The sequence below is a fragment of the Culex pipiens genome, chromosome 1 (assembly GCF_016801865.2).
Source record: "Culex pipiens pallens isolate TS chromosome 1, TS_CPP_V2, whole genome shotgun sequence".
Classification (NCBI taxonomy): domain Eukaryota; kingdom Metazoa; phylum Arthropoda; class Insecta; order Diptera; family Culicidae; genus Culex; species Culex pipiens.
In genome coordinates, this window is record NC_068937.1 from 16,895,998 (window position 1) to 16,917,565 (window position 21,568).

General features: G+C 34.0%; 1 protein-coding gene across 4 annotated transcripts in view; it reads right to left on the minus strand.

The window, feature by feature from the left end:
- The window catches only part of LOC120422439 (putative protein kinase C delta type homolog), a 134,726-nt gene that overhangs the window by 71,953 nt on the left and 41,205 nt on the right, over nt 1–21,568 (minus strand). For all 4 annotated transcript variants that reach the window (XM_039585878.2, XM_039585879.2, XM_052709109.1 and 1 more), the window contains 5 exons: nt 15,705–16,295; nt 9,053–9,495; nt 8,792–8,907; nt 8,356–8,441; nt 1,665–1,794 (listed from right to left, as the gene is read on the minus strand). In XM_039585878.2, coding sequence (XP_039441812.1) covers nt 1,665–1,794; nt 8,356–8,441; nt 8,792–8,907; nt 9,053–9,495; nt 15,705–15,797 — 868 coding nt within the window. In that variant the 5' untranslated portion in view covers nt 15,798–16,295. Of the gene's footprint in view, nt 1–1,664; nt 1,795–8,355; nt 8,442–8,791; nt 8,908–9,052; nt 9,496–15,704; nt 16,296–21,568 lie in introns of those variants that run through there.

The following is a 21,568-nucleotide window of genomic DNA, read 5'->3' on the forward strand; positions in this document are numbered from 1 at the left end:
AATGACCAAAATGACTAAAATGTCAAAATCGACCAAAATGACCGAAATACTTCGATATCTCAATAGGGTCCTATAGCCCTATGTAAATTTTTATGTACAACGGTAAAACACGATTAAAAACTATTTCTTATCACTTTTTTTTTCATTTTAAGGCAAAAAAATGAAAAAAATAAAAAATGTCCTGTTTTTTTTGCATTAAAATAAAAAAATTGATTAGAAATAGTTTTTAATCGTGTTTTACCGTTGTACATAAAAATTTACACAGGGCTTTAGGGCCCTATTGAGATATCGAAGTATTTCGGTCATTTTGGTCGATTTTAGTCATTTTAGTCATTTTGGTAATTTTGGTAATTTGGTCATTTTGGTAATATTGGTCATTTTGGTCATTTCGGTCATTTTGGTCATTTTGGTCATTTTAATCATTTTGTTCATTTTGGTCATTTTAGTCATTTTGGTCATTTTGGTCATTTCGGTAATTTTTTCTTCTGGAACAAGCTGTCATGTATGAATAGCCGCGAAGTTAAGGTTTTGAAAATGATTTAAAAATCGGTTTGAAATCCTTCATGGTCGTACAAAGAGTCAATGTCCTCATAAAAATAAGCTATGTCGTTATGAACAATAATATCACAAATTTATATAAATATAGATAATAACATGTATGTTTTTGAACTGCCATTAAACGTAGCAAAAATAGCTTTATTGTTAGGTATTGTAAAAATAAAAAATGAAATTCTATTTCAAAATATTGAAGTTTCAAGAAATTTATTAAAATATTTTTGAAAAAAAAGCAATATTTAAAAAAAGTCCAGGCATTTTTTTAAGCTGTGACTGTTTAAATAATCTTCCATCTGTAATAAACCTCTAATAATTACCAACAGTCCGTAATGTCAAAGGGCCAATCTCAAATTAGCTCGTTTAGGGTGCGACGTCTAGCGTAATTTATGACTGCTTGGGGCTCATCTTCCGAGTGGCAACTTGTGTTGTCTTTTTATGACAAATATTCACGCTAGGAACTTTCATCTTTTTTTTTGTTAGTTTAACTGAAACGGGAAACGGGGCACTTGTGTGTCCTTCACTTTTAACGTGTATGTGGGGGTGAGCATTAATATTCATTTTTAAGGGGTGGAGATTGCTCAAAGGGAAAGAACCAGTTTTTGACTCAAATTTTAATTTGAGAGGAAGTTAAGTGACATTTGTTTCAAAAATCAATAATATTGTTGATATATTTTTTTCTACTTAATTTGTCGACAACAGCCAACTTTACCCTAGTTTTCCACCTTCACAGAAGCAGCAAAATTTTGTTCATCTTCATCCACCGTAAGTCCCCCCCCCCCCGCTTTTTGACAGCTCAAACAAACTGAAGAGTTCAAAAATAGCTTGCGCGACAAGATTTGTGCGGTTGAAAGACTTTGCTCGAGGCACCCGCACTGCGGTGAAATGCGCCAGTGTTGTTGGTTGGTTTTGTTTACGTGCATCACGCGAGAAAATTTCGCTTAATTTTTTCCTTCGTGAGCTGTGAAAAGCTTCAAGTTTGAACGGTGCTGCCATCTCTGAGAAAACTTGGGAAGTAGCGCGGCGCTTTCGACTACAATTTCTTTCCGTTGGTGGTGTACAGTACTGAGATTATCAGAATAAAATTACTGGAAAATGAGAAAATAACTTACCTTCGCACTTGAGTCCCTGCCGGAAGAAGCCGTAGAGCAGTGATCCGCAGTGGTCGCAAAACGTGGGCGACATAAACGTGTACACTCTAAAACGATGTGGTAAGTCTATCTTGAACCGTTCCCTTAAATACTGTAAAAAAGAAATGGAAAAGATGTAATTAAGTCATTCTTAAAATACTTTAATAAAAACTATTTATCCCAGGCAGTTGTAAATACTTTTTGCAATTGTCCCCAACTCTGGAAGGTCGAGAGCAATGATTTCATAATTATTGTGAAAAATGTGTTTTCAAAAAATATAAATAGCAAAACTATTTAGAGCAATTCCATGCCAAATAGGGAATCGGTTGTACCCGACCCTCTCCGATTTCAATGAAACTTTGTAGACATGTTATCCTTCGCTTATATAAGCCATTTTTGTGTATATGGAGCCAGTTCCACTCGATAATGACATTTGAGAAGGGCGTAAGTGTTTTAAATATTTTTGTAATTCGGAATTTAAATATTTCTGTATTTCGAAGCCGTTGCATCGTATCAAAAAGTGGTCAAAGACAAACTTGTTGGAAATTTTACGGGCTTTTTGATAAAAATACACTGAAAGAAAAAAACACCCAACTTTTATGAGATTTTTTGATTTTTAAGTTTAAAATTCAAATTTGAGGGGGAGCCCACGATTTTTTTTCGTTCAAAATTTTTGTGAAGATAGCCTAAAATGTTACAAAAAGACTCACGAAAAATGCAGGATGGAGCAACTCACCTAAAAAAATACAAAAATCATTTACTGAAACTGTTTTTTTGAAAAGTGCTCTAAACGTCAAAATTTTCAAAAACCGAATACGGGAATCGATTCTCCAGACAATTTTACATAAAAGTCTCCATATTGACCATTGTCCTAAGTCCAATCCTTGTGAAGTTACAGCGGTTTTAAAAATAAAAATGTAGAAAAAATAGGTTTTTTGATGGTTTTTGGCAATTTCTTTATGACAGACTTGATTTTTCAGTCTCGTAAATATTTTTACCGGAAAGCTCGTCCAATTTCCCATAAGTTTGTCTTTGACCACATTTCAATTGGATGTATGGGCTTACAGATATAAGCTAATTTACTATCCAGGTTACTATACTACACTGAAAAAATATGATGTTTTCAATTATGAGCAATGTAATTAGCTTATATCTGCAAGCTCACACATCCAATTTAAATGTTGTCAAAGACAAACTTATGGGAAATTTGACGAGCTTTCCGGTAAAAATATTTACGAGACTGAAAAATTAAGTCTGTCATATAGAAATTGCCAAAAACCATCAAAAAACCTATTTTTTCAACATTTTTATTTTTAAAACCGCTGTAACTTTACAAGGATTGGACTTAGGACAATGGTCAATATGGAGACTTTTATGTAAAATTGTCTGGAGAATCGATTCCCGTATCCGGTTTTTGAAAATGTTGACGTTTAGAGCACTTTTCAAAAAAACAGTTTCAGTAAATGATTTTTGTATTTTTTTAGGTGAGTTGCTCCATCCTGCATTTTTCGTGAGTCTTTTTGTAACATTTTAGGCTATCTTCACAAAAATTTTGAACGAAAAAAAATCGTGGGCTCCCCCTCAAATTTGAATTTTAAACTTAAAAATCAAAAAATCTCATAAAAGTTGGGTGTTTTTTTCTTTCAGTGTATTTTTATCGAAAAGCCCGTAAAATTTCCAACAAGTTTGTCTTTGACCACTTTTTGATACGATGCAACGGCTTCGAGATACAGAAATATTTAAATTCCGAATTACAAAAATATTTAAAACACTTACGCCCTTCTCAAATGTCATTATCGTGTGGAACTGGCTTCATATACACAAAAATGGCTTATATAAGCGTAGGATAACATGTCTACAAAGTTTCATTGAAATCGGAGAGGGTCGAGAAAAAAGTACCTGAAAAATTCCTGTTTTGGGCTGGAATTGCTCTTTAGTCGATGCAAAAAACAGTAAGGAAATCTCAGAAAGAAATGTGCAGATAAAGATGACCAACACCTCCTCAACTCGAAAATCCAGGAGACCAAAAAAAAGTTTTTTTTTTCTAAAAACTTCCAATGAAATCAAATAAAGGGGTTACATACATGTAAATCGGCAAAAATGTCATAGGGTTTTACAAAGTTGGTATGAGCACACACTCAAACTTTTTTTCATATCTGTTTTCTGATCATTAAAATATACATTTTCATCTATTATCAAAACAAGTTTGAAGACATTTAGTTGTACTATTGCCGAGCTATAGCTATTTGAAGTTAGCAGTTTAAAAAAACGGGTGCTACGATATCTCAACACTGCCAAATCGGCTCAAAATGTTGGTGAAGTTTCGTAAAACCGGTTCCGTGTAGGCTGATTTTGGAAAAGTTTATTTAAAAAAAGATAAAATATTTATTTCATATTCAATAAAAAAATCGTCAGTTTTTGATTTTTGTATTTTTTTTTAAAGAAAAAATTCAAGATCGGGCTTAGTCATGCCCGTCATACCTTGAGAGTCCTCACGTCAAATTTCAGCCAATTTGGTCCACCCCATCTCGAGATATCGTGGCACCCGTAAATCAACTCGGTGCACGGAGAAAAAACAAGTTCCCAAAATCGTGAAAATGGGAACCACGAACAAAGTGTTCAAATCCCATGGTACGATTTTGAAAAACGTACCATGGCATTTGAACAATTTGTTCGTGGTTCCCATTTTCATGAACGCTTGTTCACGATTTTGGAAACTATTTTTTCTCAGTGTGTTTAAAGAAAAACGCTCAGAAAGTTTGACAGTTCACTTTACGGATGGCAAAACATTGAGCTTAAATCGTCTTTAACTCAGTTTAACCATGGAATATCTTCATGAGTGATTGAAAATCATGTTCATGGTGGATTTTATAAATTTTGTGTAATAAGAAATTTTGTGATTTTATGCATGTATGTAAACCCTTAAAATGCATTCCCCTTGCTTTTAGAAGCATTTTTGCCATGTTTGGGTTTATTCAAAAATCTTCTGATTTTTTATGAATTTTCAACGTCACCCCAATTTGTTTTATTTTTGATATTCTTACATTTTAAAAACTAATGATTTCGAAACAACTGAATTTATGTTAAATGGATTTTAGAACACTTTTTTTATTCAAATCTTGGAACTCAGTCTTCTTATTTAATTTATTGTTGGTCATGATTATTAAATTCTGGTTTTTTTAATGAGTAATTTCTTGTTTTTTTTTTGTTAGTTTGCACTGAAAAACTTTAGAATATTCAGAGAAGTTACAAAGATTTTTTTAAAGAAGATGAAAAAAAATTGCAAAGGATTTTTTTTTACATTGACATTCGGATCAATCTAGGGATCAATAGTTTTCAAGAAGTTGTCGATTATACTAGTTGGGTAGCACTTAGAAATATAGTTTTTCCTTATTTTCATTCTTTGACAGGCCAAATTTGAGTAATCAAAAATCAGAACGGCAGAAAATTTCAAACAAAAAATCAAGGGATTTTCTCAGCAATATGAAAATATTGTTTCAGATGTGGACGATGGTGGAAACATTTTTAAATCTAAAAACATTTTTTTTTTTCATGAAAATGACCTACGATTGGTTATAATCTAAAATTAGTGCACCTAAGGCCGATGCAAATATTTTCAAAGTTTTTGTCCCTCAGGGGCAAAAAAAATATTTATATATAAATACTGTCATAACAAGCCATAGTTTCAACATTTTCATAGAAAAAGTGTTTTAAAATGCATTTTACACTAGCTTAGTTGTTTTGCAATCATAAGTTTTAAGAATATTTTACCAATTGCAAAGAACAAAATATTTCGAGAATTCAACTTTTATAGATGAAAAGATAAAAAGAGAAGTAGACAAATGAGTCTAATTCTAGAGAATAACTGCTATATTTGTATTAGTTCGTTATTATTTTCTAACGTAATAAAATACTTTAGAAAATGTAAATTGGTCAATTTAGTAAGGGATCGTATGAACTAACATTTAAATATTTTTTAAAATTTACATTATTTTGGCATTTGGTAAAAAAATACTGAGGCATGAAAATTCGAAGATTACTGGTTCAAAAGACGAGTGCCACGGTATTTCATCTTTGCGTTGACCAAATAGTTTCATATGGCTAAGTTTCATCATGTCCTTGTGCACAGCAAAAGCCGATTTTCAGCAAAGTTCACTTTAAAGCTTAACAAGTATTCCGTGATTTTACATATTGAAAACTAGAGTTTTTTTTTCAAAAGGATCTATAAGCTATTGTCTTTTATATGTTTATAGGACCTATTAAAAAAAACTCTAGAAATACTAATTTACAGCAAATATAGATTATTTTCAAGAACAATTAAAGTTGGTCAGTAAAAATACGTGCACTTTTTTTTCGTGGAATTCATAAGAGATTGAAAAAACTTTTATGAATAAATGTTCAATAAATTCATGGTATCATCCAAAGCTACAACCATAACGCCTTTCATGAGGCCTTACATGTTTGATGCGTTATCGAAAAATTGAATGTTTTGACTTTTTTCATCACGGCAACTCCTTTATTTTTTTCAAGTTTACAGCTTTAGCTTAGTCTAAAAATGTATTGTTTTAGTTGTTCAGGACGAAAAATATTCCTACTCTCTGGTTTTACGTAACATATCCAAAAATTGTTAATAACAGGCTTCTAAGATATGACTTTGTGAATGAAAAAAAAATCGGATTTTGGTATATCAATCGAACTCAAAGTACAATGTATCTCCCCCGATATAAGTTCCCAGTACATTTTGCTGGAGACGCATGGTGCTTTATAACGTCATGATTCGAATTCCCGGACGCTTCGAAACCCGGACACTTCATCTTGTTTTATCAATTATTTGGATATAAGTTCGCATTATGAGTGTCAAAACTGTTTATTTGATGAATTCCAACATCAACTTTCATTTAAAGTTTGTTTGAACGCTATAGTTAATGCCAAAACAATTTAATACAATAAAATTAAAAGTTCACCAAAAAAGCGAAACATTTCACTTGAAATATTTCTTAGGCGTCCGATGCACCGGGAAGGCAAAGCAGAAATTTATGGTTTCGATTTCCTTAAATTCTAGCAATTTTTTATATAAACTATAGATTGTTTTGATGTTAACAGCTTATTTGAGACCTAAAGAGTGCCATTAACTAACATTTTAGTCCAAATTTGTGCGATTCATAAGTAAAATCGAGTGTCCGGAATTCGAAGCAAAAGTGTCCGGATTTCGAATCAGCTTTTAGCAGTGTCCGGGATTCGAAGCACAACAAGTCATTTTAATTTTAAAATTCTGATGAAAAATGGTTAGAAAAGACATATTTTGCATGCATTTTCTTGAAACTAACTGTTAAAACTACATCCTGATGATGTTTCTACGTTTCCAACTTATCACATGATTTTTTGCCAGCTATAACAAAAATGATATGCTACTAAGTGTCCGGATTTCGAATCATGACGTTATTAAATTAATGTTCCGAACTCAAATATATCTCACAATTCTGTTAATGGTTTAATTATTTTGATCAAGGAACACCCAGGCTAAATTTGAGTCAAATCAGAGCAGTTCTGACCTGGATTCTGCTGGTTTGACGTAAAATCGCTGAAATATAGTTCTTTGGAGATTCCGAAATGTTGAATTTTTAAGTCAAATCGTCTAAAATGAATGAATGAATGAGTCAATCTCATACCCGCCGGCAGCTTGGTCCAGTTCACAGGTGTTCGCTTGATCAAACAGTCAAATTAGGTTGTTTTCGGCTCAGCAGTCAGAGACAAATCCAAAAACTTGTAGTTTTTTCTTTTTTATTCCGACGTTTTGTCGCAATATGTCGTCTTCTTCAGGAGATTTTGTAGGGACATTAGGGTGCCCAGAAAAAATGACCCCCTGCTCCACAAGCGGAAAACGGTTTTTTGGGTTATTTTAAGCATCTGTGCAAATTTTGAGCGAAATTGGTTGAGATTAACCCATTGATACCCGAGCCCGAAGTTGGTGAAAAAAATGATTTTCATACAAAAATGGCTTTTTTAAATCGCTAATAACTATTCAGGCTCAAGTTTTACAGCTTTGGTATGTTCTACAAAGTTGTAGAGCATTAAATTTTGAATGAGAATCTCACTTTTGAGAATATTTGGCTGGAAGTAGCGCACCGTGCAGACCACACCGTAAGAAAGTTGGGTTTTCCATACATTTTTTTTATTTTTCCCATACAAACTTCACCTCCGAGTATCAATGGGTTAATGTTGACCGATTTTGCTCATATTTGGCCCAAAGTCCTAAAATAGCTCAAGGAACAATATTCAGCTTGTGGAGCGAGGTTTTGAGATAAAGTCCCATATTCTGGGCACCCTAAGGGACATTAACAAAAACATAGCAAATACGAAAATCGTCAAGTTAGAATAATACAAATTTTACAGAAATTACAATTTTCATGTTCGGGGGCTTTTCAGCTAAAGCTGCATTTGTCAGGGAAGGTAGCATCAAACGGTGCTGTGAACATGACCAAACAGTCAAATACAAAAAATGCATAATTGTCCCAATGAATATCCTACCTAGCAAACCAGAATTTTTTTACTCAATTTTGTGTTAAAAGGTTACAAACAAATCATTTTGAAATCCAAAAGATGTATATCTAGAGTTTTTTTTTCAAAGGACCTTAGGATATATTGATAAGGAATTGATAAAACTGATACTCACAATTGTACTTTCGGAATTAAAACTAGATTCGGAGCAGCTTCCCAGCAGCTTCTCGTGGCATTTTTTGTGGACCGCCGTTTGGCACGCTAAAAAAAGGGGAAATTAATGTTACTAAATGTGCGCAGGTAGTCAGGAAAAGTCAAACAAATCACCCGCGTGAAAAATGCAAATCACCGTTTCGGGTGATGGCACTGTTTTGGTCAACCTGTCAGTCTGTTTGATTTAAACTCCGGCTGGGCCCCAAGGTCGAGCGATTGTTAGGTGTGGCGAGATCATAACTGTCAGTGGCTAATGTGCGTGCTCGTAAATTGCGCTGTCGTAGGTTAGGTCAGGTTTGTTTTTTTTAAAGGGAGATTTGTTGTTATGGTTATTGTTATGGGGTTCGGAGCGAAATTCGAAACTTGTTAACATTCCGATCGAAGTAAGCCATACTCACTTTTGCACTGGTAGCCCTGCTTGCCAAAGCCCCACAGGAACTCCTTGCAGAAGGCGCAAAAGGTGGGCTGGCGGAAGAACTTGGCCACAAACTTGTGGCCGTTGATTTCGTGCGTCCTGCAGGAGAAATAGCGGATTCTAGAGTGGGTCTTGTGCTGGGTCGACGCAATGGGGTTTGGTACCGTGAATCCAACATTTGTTGGCCGGCTACGAAACTATGGAAAAGTACAAACTGAACAAAATTCGGTTCCCGCGAACTCACCTCTGATGTTTGATGGCACCGCGCCGCTTCGTAATGTCCCGGGCTTTGGTCTTTTGTACTAAAGGTGGCGGACACTGGCCGTACCGTGTCCCGTCCGGACTGCTGGGTTGCTTGCCGGACTGTTGTTGCTGCAGGTCCTGCGTCCCATTGTTGGCACAGTTGGCCAGGCTGAGTCCGGCGGATCCGGCGCTGGCCATCGTCATGGTCACTACCGATGAGGAGGAACTCGTGCGGACCAGCGCACCCAGTGGGGGTGCCGGCTGTGGGGGTAGCAGCGGGGGTGGTTGGGACGGTGCCAGCGGTTCATGGTGCGGATCGCCGTACGCCGAGTAGTAGCTGGAGGCCGCCGACGAGGAGGACGACGTGGACAGCGCCGACTGGAGCGACAACTGCTGCTGGTCACGCTGCAGGTACGGCCGCTGGGATTGGTTGCGAACGCGGGTCTGGAGAGAAAATGGGAACATTTAGGGGAAATAAACCCATTTTAAGCCTAATAAGCGGTCGTGTTTGAATGATGCTGGATAATCTGGAGTGTTCCTTGAAATTTACTAAAACCAAGTACACCAACGAGTAGAGCAACTTTTTGTGAACATTTCTGTTTATTTTCACTTTTACTAAAAGTTATTCTATTCCTTTTACAAGCATTTGAAAAAAAAATATTTCCAAAATGTATTCTAATCAAACGAATGCATTGGGCCACGCCCATTTTCCTATTTTCAGCTTAGTTTTTTTTTACTTCCATCGTTCTTTTGGGTCTGCCTAGTGCTGCCAAAATTGATGAAACTTTAAGCGAACACTCACGAAAAGTATTATTTATAAAGAAAATTTCCTGGCAACACTGGCTCACTCCAAAAGGCGCTGCTGATGGTGCTGGTGGCCACCCTTTGTTCTTTATTTGCCTTCGCTTCTCGCTCGGTTTTCTTCAGCCTTCGATTGGAATGGGTCGTCAAAATTCAAACGTCAAAAGACTTGGCGCGTTTGTTTTTTTATGGCGCTTGCTAATTATTTACATGTTTCGGGATTATTTTTCAAGTGAGTGACCAACTAATGTGCAAAAGAACATGTTGCCGAAAGTTGGGGGCAGTTTTGTATCGAAAGCGCCGTGAAAAAGTAAGCGAAAGTGAAAAGTTGATTTTGGCGATATTCGTTAAGTGTTTGAGGGTTTCTCGTGTGTGTCAATGTGTGTGCCACCAAAATGACGAGAAATGGTCTCGCAAAATAGAAATTATGATCAAAAGTGCATTAAAATTGATCTTTTTGGCCAGTAAATGGCATAAATTTGCGTGCTTACTTGAGGCGGTGCTGTTGCAGGTAAGTTTATAGCCTAAATAGTATTTTTGGAGCTTTAATCGAGCATTAAACTCTCCATATGACGAAGATAGGTATATTTCCCCTAGGTACGGTTTTTTACAAGATTAACAAGATTAAGTTGTGTTTTATTCATTGGATTTATTGACTTGAGTTGTTTCAACTCGATTTTGTTAAACCTGATCTTAATCAATTTCAGTTTCATTGGGTGCGAGACAACTCTCCAAAAGACCTGCCTCTGAAGGTCATTTCATCAAATGATTTACAGTAAAAATTAAAAGAGATTTGAATTTGTTTATCTCAAAATTAATTCAGACATTAGCAATTCATTAAACACAGAAAAAAAAGATTTATTTAATGAAATTGATTTGATATTTGCATTCTACCAATAATGACCAGCTATTTCCGGTAAGTTTTATTGAAAACTAGCACACATTTTTTGACAGTTTCATCAGATTTTTCAGCTTATCCAATAAAAACTCAATTGAAATCAAGTCTATTGAATTTTGTAAGCAGAATAAAAGCTTTCGGTGAAATGTCCATTCGACAAAACGTTTTTCGGGAAAATGAACCAGATTCTTGTTTCAAGCTGAAGTTTGTTCTGCTTGTGTTGTAAATTATTGTTTTATTTTTCAACATGTTTTATTCATTCATGAGCTCTACCAACAGAGGTTTTAACACGGACGATCGGACATGACACCAGGAACAATTTTTCTTCAAATTTCTGAAGCAAACTATCTCTAGCACCATCTACATTCAAGTTGTCGAAGTAGCATCGAACGATTAAGCATGATTTCTCAAAATGTCTTATGAAATAATTGATTAAAATATTCAGCACTTGTTTGGTACTAGAAACAGTTTTTTTTTGCTTTGTTTACGTTTGAAACCACGTGGCGCGAAGATTTTGACACATCTCGCTTGCGCAGGTTTGCGTCAAGAAGAAGTAAAAGAAAACCGGCTTCACCACTCGTCCGTGGTTTTAACATCTTGTGTTCGATCAACTTGAATTTTATCAAGTTATGTTTTTTCTCCTATTGTTTTATCAACATGAGCTTTTTATATATTTTTTCAATTTGCGGAATCATAAAAAAATTGAATTATTTTTTTTGTCGTGAGTTTTGTTTAGTTTTAATCAAGCTGTTTTTTTTTATTTTTGTTAATTTATTTTAAGTTGATTTGTTTTGAGAATTAGGATTTTATTTCATTTTTTTTTTCAACTCAGGTTTGTTTTACATAAAGAAATTTTTTAACATAAGTTCGTTTTTTCTGTTGAATTTTGTCAATTTGTGATTCATCGAATTTAACTTTATCAGCTTACGTTCTCTTTAAACTAGATATCCATCAACTTGTGTTTTTCATTCTGAGTTTCTTTAGATCTGGGTTCATTTTTCCACACGAGTTTTTTTTTTCATTTTTTGTTGCATCTGCCAGAGAGCTTTTAACTTTAGCTTCAATATTTGATATTAACTTGTGTTTTTTTCATTTTGAGCTTGTTCAACATGAATTTTATCAAGTTCTTCTTTTTTAGCCTAAATTTAACAATCTGAGTTTTTTTATTTTGTTTTTTTTTCAATTCAATGGGTTTTCTCAACTTGTGGAGTCATATCAAGTGGAGTTTTTTTTATGAATTAAAGTGAATGGAAATCATTTGTTTAGATTGAGTTTTCCAAATGTTCATCTTGAGTTTTGATGAATTTTATCATTAAAATCAAATTAAAATCATTGTATAAAATTGGTTAAGTTTTTTTTTAATTTTGAAATATATTTTCTAACTTTTCTTTTAGTTTATTGTTTAAATTTACTTTTGATCAAATTGGTTTTTTTTAGTTAAGTTTGCTTACTTCGAGTCGATTTGTTTTCAGGATTTAAAAGCTTTTTTTTCAACTTGTGTTTGTTTTACATCATAGTTTTGCCTTCCTCACTGAGGTAAGGCTATAATCCTGCTCTAAAAATGAACTTTCTATTAAAAGCTCCTAGACCCACCTTCATGTATACATATCTACTCAGAATCGAAAACTGAACAAATGTCTGTGTGTGTGTATGTGTGTGTGTATGTGTGTGTGTATGTGTGTGTGTATGTGTGTGTGTATGTATGTATGTGACCAAAATTCTCACTGAGTTTTCTCAGCACTGGCTGAACCGATTTTGATCGAACTAAATGCATTCGACTTGGTTTAGGGTCCCATACATCGCAATTGAATTGTTTGAAGTTTCGATAAGTAGTTCAAAAGTTATGCATAAAAATGTTTTTTCACAAATACCCGGATTTCAATTATATGCATGTAAACGATGTCCGGATCCATCATCCGACCCATCGTTGATTAGGTTATTGAAAGGCCTTTCCAATGAGTCCAAGACATTGAAGATCTGGCAACCCTGTCTCGAGTTATGACCACTTAAGTGACATTTATGTACTTTTTTGAAACCGGATCGCACTTAAATGTATGTAAACTATGTCTGGATCCATCATCCAACCCATAGTTGGTTAGGTAATTGAAAGACCTTTCCAATGAGTCTAAGACATTGAAGATCTGGCAACCCTGTCTCGAGTTATGACCACTTAAGTGATATTTATGTACTTTTTTGAAGCCGGATCTCACTTAAATGTATGTAAACTATGAATGGATCCATTATCCGACCCATCGTTGATTAGGTAATTGAAAGGCCTTTCCAATGAGTCCAAGACATTGAAGATCTGGCAACCCTGTCTCGAGTTATGACCAGTTAAGTGATATTTATGTACTTTTTTGAAGCCGGATCTCACTTAAATGTATGTAAACTATGTCCGGATCCACTATCCGACCTATTGTTGGTTAGGTTATCAAAAGACCTTTCCAACGAGTCCAAAACATTGAAGATCTGGCAACCCTGTCTCGAGTTATGACCACTTAAGTGATATTTATGTACTTTTTTGAAGCCGGATCTCACTTAAATGTATGTAAACTATGTCCGGATCCATCACCCGACCCATCGTTGGTAAGGTGATTGAAAGGCCTTTCCAATGAGTACAAAACATTGAAGATCTGGCAACCCTGTCTCGAGTTATGACCACTTAAGTTATATTTATGTACTTTTTTGAAGCCGGATCTCACTTAAATGTATGTAAACTATGTCCGGATCCATCATCCGACCCATCGTTGGTTAGGTAATTGAAAGACCTTTCCAATGAGTCCAAGACATTGAAGATCTGGCAACCCTGTCTCGAGTTATGACCACTTAAGTGATATTTATGTACTTTTTTGAAGCCGGATCTCACTTAAATGTATGTAAACTATGTCCGGATCCACTATCCGACCTATTGTTGGTTAGGTTATCAAAAGACCTTTCCAACGAGTCCAAAACATTGAAGATCTGGCAACCCTGTCTCGAGTTATGACCACTTAAGTGATATTTATGTACTTTTTTGAAGCCGGATCTCACTTAAATGTATGTAAACTATGTCCGGATCCATCACCCGACCCATCGTTGGTAAGGTGATTGAAAGGCCTTTCCAATGAGTACAAAACATTGAAGATCTGGCAACCCTGTCTCGAGTTATGACCACTTAAGTTATATTTATGTACTTTTTTGAAGCCGGATCTCACTTAAATGTATGTAAACTATGTCCGGATCCATCATCCGACCCATAGTTGGTTAGGTAATTGAAAGACTTTTCCAATGAGTCCAAAACATTGAAGATCTGACAACCCTTTCTCGAGTTATGACCACATAAGTTATACATTGTGTTATTTTTTCTGGATCTAAAAAAATGATGAAACCACTCATATACCCATTTTTGGTAAAAAGTGAGGAAGGCATCAACCACAAAGGTGGATTAAGTTAGTTTTTTTTTATAAATTTAAACTCAATCAAGTTGTGTTGTTTCTACCTGTTATTTTATTAACATGAGATTTTAAACATCAGTGAAGTTTAAGTTGTGTTTTTTTAACTTTAGTATTCGTACAAAAGTTATTAAATTTGTTTAACTGTTTAATTTAACTTAATTTTTATTTTACCCGAGCAGACGGAAATAACTTGGGAATAACATTCTTTGTTATTTGAAAATACTAACCCAATAACATTTTATGTTATTTATAACAAGATTTGTTATTCGCCGTTATGATTTTTTTGTTATTGGATTGTTATTGTAATAACAGACTAATAACATTTTACGTTATTTTTCGAACAAATCTTTGTTATTATTTTTTGTTATTTTAACAACTAATCCGATCATCCCAATAACGTTTGGAGTTATTCTTCCATAACAAAAAATGTTATTCTCAAGTTGTTTTTGCTGTCAATCAATATCAGACCAATAACAATTTTTGTTATGATAACATAAACTGTTATTGGACTCTTATGCAAAAATGGATTTTTCATGATTATTCCATAACACTTTCTGTTATTTTAACAGTATTTGTTATTGAAATGGCATGAATTTAGTTATTACTGTCTGTTCGGGTAGTTGTAAATCTTTTCAACAGTTTTTCATCTTGATTTTTTTGCTTAAAATTTCTTAAATAGAGTTTATTGCATAACTTTTTGTAATTTTAGATTTTTTTTTAATTTAATCATTTTAAATATTTTTTGTCTTTAGTTTTACATCAAAAGTAAAAAAGTTACCTTCTTTTTTATTAAATTAAGATTTTTTCAGTGTTTAACTTTGGTTATTCGTATCATGTTGATTGGTTTTAAGATTTTTTTTCATTTTATAACTGTTTTTAGTAAGAGTTGTTCATCTAGATTCTATTAAAGTGTTTTTTTAGATTTAACAAGTTGAGATGTTACACTTGATTTGTTTTGAATGTGATTTTTAATCCTGAGATTAATTTCGGCAATTCATTTTTTTAACCTTATTTTTTGCAATTTGAGAGTTGGTGAGTTCAGCCAGTATATTAATTCTTCACCTTTCTTTCCAGAGTTTTTCCATGTTGTTTTTTTTCAACTTTAGTTTTTCCTAACTTGAGTTAGAGCAACATAAGGTTTTCTTAAGATTTTTTTTTAGTTTAATTCAAATTTGATTTATCAACTTGAGTTTTAACAGTTTGAGTTTTACCATCTGGAATTTTATCTCAATTATTTTTTATCTGGAATTTTACATGAATTATTTAACAGACTTTGTGTTTTAACCAGTGTTTTTTTTCTTCAATTTGAGCGTTTTACCATGAGTATTTAAAACCTGAGCTTTTTCATCAGAAAATTTTTAATGAGAGTTTTCCATCGTGGCTTCCTAAATTGAGTTTTTGAATATTTTTTTTTATGAGCTCAAAGCTATTTGGCCAAATTGTTCTCTTCTTACAAGTTTTTTTTAAATTTAAGACTTTGTGAGTAAAATTTGAGTTTCAGCTAAAAAAATCGTCCTTACCTCGGGTGCCGCCCGGGCACTTCTGGCAGAGCGCTGACTGTTGCTTTGTCCATTTCCAGCTCTTCGTCGACCATGGGCTCCAGTAAATATCATTTTCTACTGGACCAAACCAGGGCGCGCCAAAAATCGTTCCACTTTCGCAAGTGAGTGCCTCGCTGCTCCGACAAACTAATTCGTTTTTCTTCCTTTTTTTATACTCTACAAATACAAATTTGCACCCAAAACGTGTGTGTGCCCAAAAAATTGCACTTTTTCGCGGTGACTCCAACCAACAAAATAAAGACAAAAATTAACTTCAAATCGCAGCGGTAAAATTTGCACAAATCGGTTGCTTTACGAATTGCACCTCCAAAAAAACTAAATTACAAACTACTAATACTTGTTTTAGTCCAAGGTTTCTTGCCCGCGCTGGGAGCTCTTCTAGCTAGCTCGAATTGCGCACTTTGCTCCATCTTTTGGCCACCGCCACAAACTGCTGGTGCTGGCGTGGCCACAACGTTGAATCTGCTGATGGTGTTCCTGCTGCTCCGGACGTTGCTGCCGCTCTCATTGCAGTGGTGGCCACAGCAGCCGGGCCGCCGGCTGATTCACCTGTCGAAGGGGGAGAAATATTTATGAGCTATCGATGGTACTACACACATGCACACATGGTTTAATTTTAATTTAGTGGTTCAGCGGAATTCTCTGGGAAAATCAGGAGTGTTTTCCCGTTTGAGGTTTGTTCCTGCATTCCTGCAATCAGTTAGAGCAACTTTTGTTCTACAATTTTACTAAGGGTTACTGAACTTAAGTTTTTGTATTTTGTTTTTTCTTCTTAATTTTTGCATTTACATATTTATTTAAATATTATTTTTGTTAAGTTATGTTTTTATTTGTTTTTTATTGTTTATTTATATTTTTGTTACTTCCTTCCACCATTTGCTTTGGTTTGTTTTATATTTTTTATATTTTTTCATCTTATCATAATTTAAATACACAGCCACAGTTACTTGAAAAAAGTGCATTTAACAAACTTTAAACAAAAAAATCAATGCAATGAATTGAAAGATTTTGGTGGAAACGGAAAAAATCAACTGCAAAATAAAACAATCAATTGTTGTATGGAAAAATACTTTCAGCGAAACCTGATTTTTCTTACTTTCATAAAAAGCTAAGATTTAGGGTAATTTTTCTTATTTTTTTAAGTTTCAAAAATCATGAAACCTTTAAAAATCATAAACAATGAACTCTCTCTGCGTTAAATTTTGGGCAGTAGGCCTGGCCGATTTTACATTTGTGATGTTTCAATGCATTTTAATAAAATTAACGTCTGTTTATCTGTGCTTATAATATGACAAAAATTTCAGAAAAATAAATAAAGAATTTTTCATTTTGAGCACCACGGTCCTTTTGAAGATAATTTTCCATCTAATCACCTATTTCGAGTAGTAGATCTGGGTCCATTTTTTTTGCAAGTACCACATTTCACAAAAAAAATCAATGCAGCTGCCCTTTAAAAAAAAACATTGTAAGTTGGCAGAAATCGACCCATTTTGAAAGTATAACAAGCAAGGTATAATTTAAAAAAATAGTTTCGTTGAAATGTAAAAGAAATCATTAAAGGATAGAAAACTGAATAAATTCGTCCACTTTCATAAAAAAATAATTATTCAGAAAAAATCATTTATGGTATCAGGGACCATCCACAATCTACGTGGACACCTCAGTGGAAGGGGGAAGAGTTTGACCATTGTCCAGGTTAAATTCAACAAGTTTGTTTATCCACTAAAATAAAGGGTGGCCACTCAAGTCGGGAATGTCGAGAAAAAGTTAGGAATTCGCCAAAATCCGCAAAAAATCGGGAAAAAGTCAGGAATTTGTGATTTATTATCAAAAAGTTGGAAAATGTCGGGAATCCCAAGCCACACTCCAAACTCTTTTGGAAATTATTTTCGATATCTTAATAAATATTTTGATATTTTGTACAATTTTCAATTTAAATTCACTCAATTCTTCCTTAGGAACTTACATTAAATTTAAGGTTCCTTTCACTATTTCAATCTATTTGAGAATGAAGCGGTTATTTAAGACATTAAAATTCCTAATAAATATTGGATGCATTTGATACAGATATTCATTATTTTTTTATGAAACAAAGGATTTTTTTATTTTTCTATATCAAACATGAATTAACTCACATGAGTTATTTTCGTTTTGAAAACATGAAAAAATATTGAAATAGCAAAAAAAAACTTACTGAACTTACCAAACTGAATTTCCCATTGAAAAAAAATTAAAACTGTCTAATACTGACAACTATTTCAATCAAAATTGATTATAAAATCCAATATAAAAATTTACAAAATTAAAAGCGGAACTTTGATAAAATCATTTTTAACCAACTGAACAAAAATAATCAAGTTTTTGATTTTACGAAAGTTGTCAACAGTTTGATTTGTTATACAGTCCAGACTCGATTATCCGAAGGCCTCGGATAAATTTCACTTTGGATAATCGAACCACGGAAAAAAATATGTCTATTTTTGATAGTTTAGCTTAGGTATTGACTCATAAACTACTCTAAAATGATTTGGAATTTCAAAATCCAAGATGGCGTCGATAAAAGACTAAAAAAATGCATTTTAAATTTAAAAGGCAAACAAACATTTAAATATGACAAAAATGATGTCGCAGAACTCGAATTAGATGAAAAAAATAAAAAAAAAAACATTAAATTTTTGTTTGGCCATGATTCGATTATCGGAAGTCCCATACAAACCTTCGGATAATCGAAATTTCCGATAATCGAGTCTGGACTGTAATTCATTTGAATATTTTTTCGATGGTTGAAAGTGAATTTTTTCAAAGAGTTTTTTGTTTCAAATCATTCTTTAGATAACAAATACCCATTATTTGAGTTTCCGGAAAAGTCTGGAATTTGAAAATGGAATTAGGATTTTTTTTAAGTTTTCAAGTAGTTTGTGAATAATCCATAAACTTTACATAGAATTGTATGTTTTTTATTTGCTTTTCTAATCTAATCTAATCGAACACAAGCGCAGCCAGTCCGAAGAAAGCATCCGGGAAGAACTTATGGTTAGATTACGCCTCAAGTTCTTTCTTGTCATTATTAATGATTGCAGTACTTTCGAGAACCCCCGATATGTATTACACTCACTAAAGCGGCCCGGCCTACTGCGTTGCATTAACCGCAAGAGACAGATTCTATGAACGGAACCCACATTCCATGGAATCATCAGGGGAAGAAGAAGAAGTGAGGACATACCGTACCAACCACTTCGAGTTATTTATAGAATATGGTGTGTAGTGTGTGTAGGGGAATCGTTGGGGAAGGGATAGTTGTATTATATAGTAAATGACCTTGTGACATTATTTCACCACTACGGATTAATTCACTCAATGGGTGTCAACCCCTCGGTGGCCGAGTGGCTAGAGCATCTGACTACCAATCCAAAGGTGTAAGTTCGAATCCCACCTGAATCCATGCATTTTTTGTTCATGTTCAAAGTTCAATTATAGTCGAATAATTTCAAGGAGACCGGTCGGGAATCGAACCCGGAACCTTCCGCTTATGACGCGGGAGTCGTAGCCATTAAGCCATGGGCCGGTCCCAGTATGTTTTTTATTTGCTTTTATTTACTTAAAATTGTATTTCCTACTTTTTTTTGCGTCGAAATCTCTTTTTTAATTTGAAGATTTCCTTCTCATTATTGTGCTTCGAAATTTATCGTGTCAATATTATTTGAAAATACCGCTGTTGATCTAATTTTTTGATAAATTGAAAATATTGAAAAACGTAACATATGTAATTTATGAAGCAAGCAAAGGCCATTGCAAGTTAAATAAGTTTTTTTGTATTTGTTTTGTATGTCAAGGCAGGTACAAATTTTATTTAAAGTTTTTTGTCTCCCCCTTTTTAAAGTTGGCCCAAATTTTTTTTTTTTCAAATGACTTCAAAATTTAAATTAAGTGCAATCAGCTGAAATCAATTAAAAATACATTCCCCAGCTTATAGAATCATTTTTAGCATGTTTGGGTTGATTAAAAAATCTCTTGAATTTTTGAAAATATTCGATGTTTATTAAAACTCAGTGCCGCACTGGCTCTTCAAACGAACGTACCAGAAGTGAGGGGGGAGAGGTTTTGACATTTGTAGTCCCGCATCAGACCCGCCGCCTATTTCGTCGGTCGTTTCCAACGACCGAGTCCAGTTAGGAACTGATCGTACAATATAAACTTTAGGTAAAATAATAAAAAAATAGAATTTTTCCTTTATTTTTTTAACTAATTTTGTTTTTAACAATATTGATTTATGTTGCATTTTAAACTAAATTTGTGGTTTATTCAAAAGTTTTCACATTTTATTCGAAAATTGTACTTCTGAAAGTGCCTATAAATATGAAGGGTATTCTTTGAAATGTGTTTCAAAAACTAATAAAATGTATTATTTAGAAATTTATTTTATCTTCTCCTAGTGAAAAACTGTCCAAAGAATCCAAAATTAGACATTTTCGAAAATTCTAAAATACGTGCATTGGAAATACAACGCTTAATGATACAAAGGCAAATAAAAAAACGGGAAATATTTATTTTTTTCTGAAGGTCCCAATCACAACCTACAACTTTGCCGAAGATACCAAATCGATCATAAAATCCCTTCTCAAGTACATATTTTCGAATATTCTCACATGCCCATTTTGTATTACCAGCTCAAAAAAAAAAAATATGGACCCTTTATGGAAAAAGTTATAATGCAAAAAGGCTTCTTTTGACATAGCTCGGACAAGTTTCCATTTGAATAAATAAATACAGAATTCCGAACAATTTTGATAAATTCTAAAGAATTACTCTCCTAGTTTCATCCTTGGGAGCTCGTCCAGGAGGACCATTTTAGTTGATATATATTGTCGTCTCGCTATATTTTTTTATAATTTAAATATAAAGGTGTGATCAGAAATAGTTTTAAGGTATTTTTTATCGTTTTTTCTTTATTATTTGATTTTTTGCAAAAAATCTCTATATTCCATTTCCTCTTTTAACTTGAACGAAATTATTTTTTTGAGGGATGCCAGATCTTCGATAATATTTGACGTGAAATTGGAGAAACCAAAGATAAAAAACCACAGTTGAAAAAACAAAATATGATAAATTTTCACGATTTATTTTTTAAATCTATATTGTTTAACTTTCCAGAGAATTCCCTGTGTGAGAGGTGCCGGGGTCGAAAATATCCGATTTTTGCACTGAAGTCATCAAAAAGTACTCTCATTCACACGTCCCCCGGCCAAATCGTCCCCAACCCAACCAGAAGATATCCTCTACCACCATTGAAGGCTGGCAGTGGGCCAGCAACGGCGTCGTCAGCGGCTTTTGTCAGCGTCCGCACGATGCCAATTATGTTTGGCAGGCCCAGCCCAGTGTCAGTGGCGGGCTTTGCCTGCCTGAAAAATTCGAACCTGTCAAAACGGTGTTGTTGGCACGGAGGGAATTCCGATGACCACAAGGGAAAACGGGCGGGGTTTTGCATATTTTGAAGACACACTTAATAATAGGGGTAATTACTGTGGGCTGGGTTTGGTAAATAAGCTCTTCATTTGTTTGTCTATTAGTGTTTAAAATGTCAAAAGTACACTATTAAATTTTCAAACTGAGTTTTGAAATGATATTGAATGATTGAAATAATTTATGAGTGAACAGTACAACCCCAATAGTTCGGCCACGACCCCCGACCTACTTTCCCGCCAAATTAATTCACCTCAACTCAGGAGACTGACACACATCGCGAATTTCTCGACGCTCTCAAATCCATCAATCCTCCTCCACCAACACCACCCAACTCGCAACTGGCAACCCTTCCCGCGTTG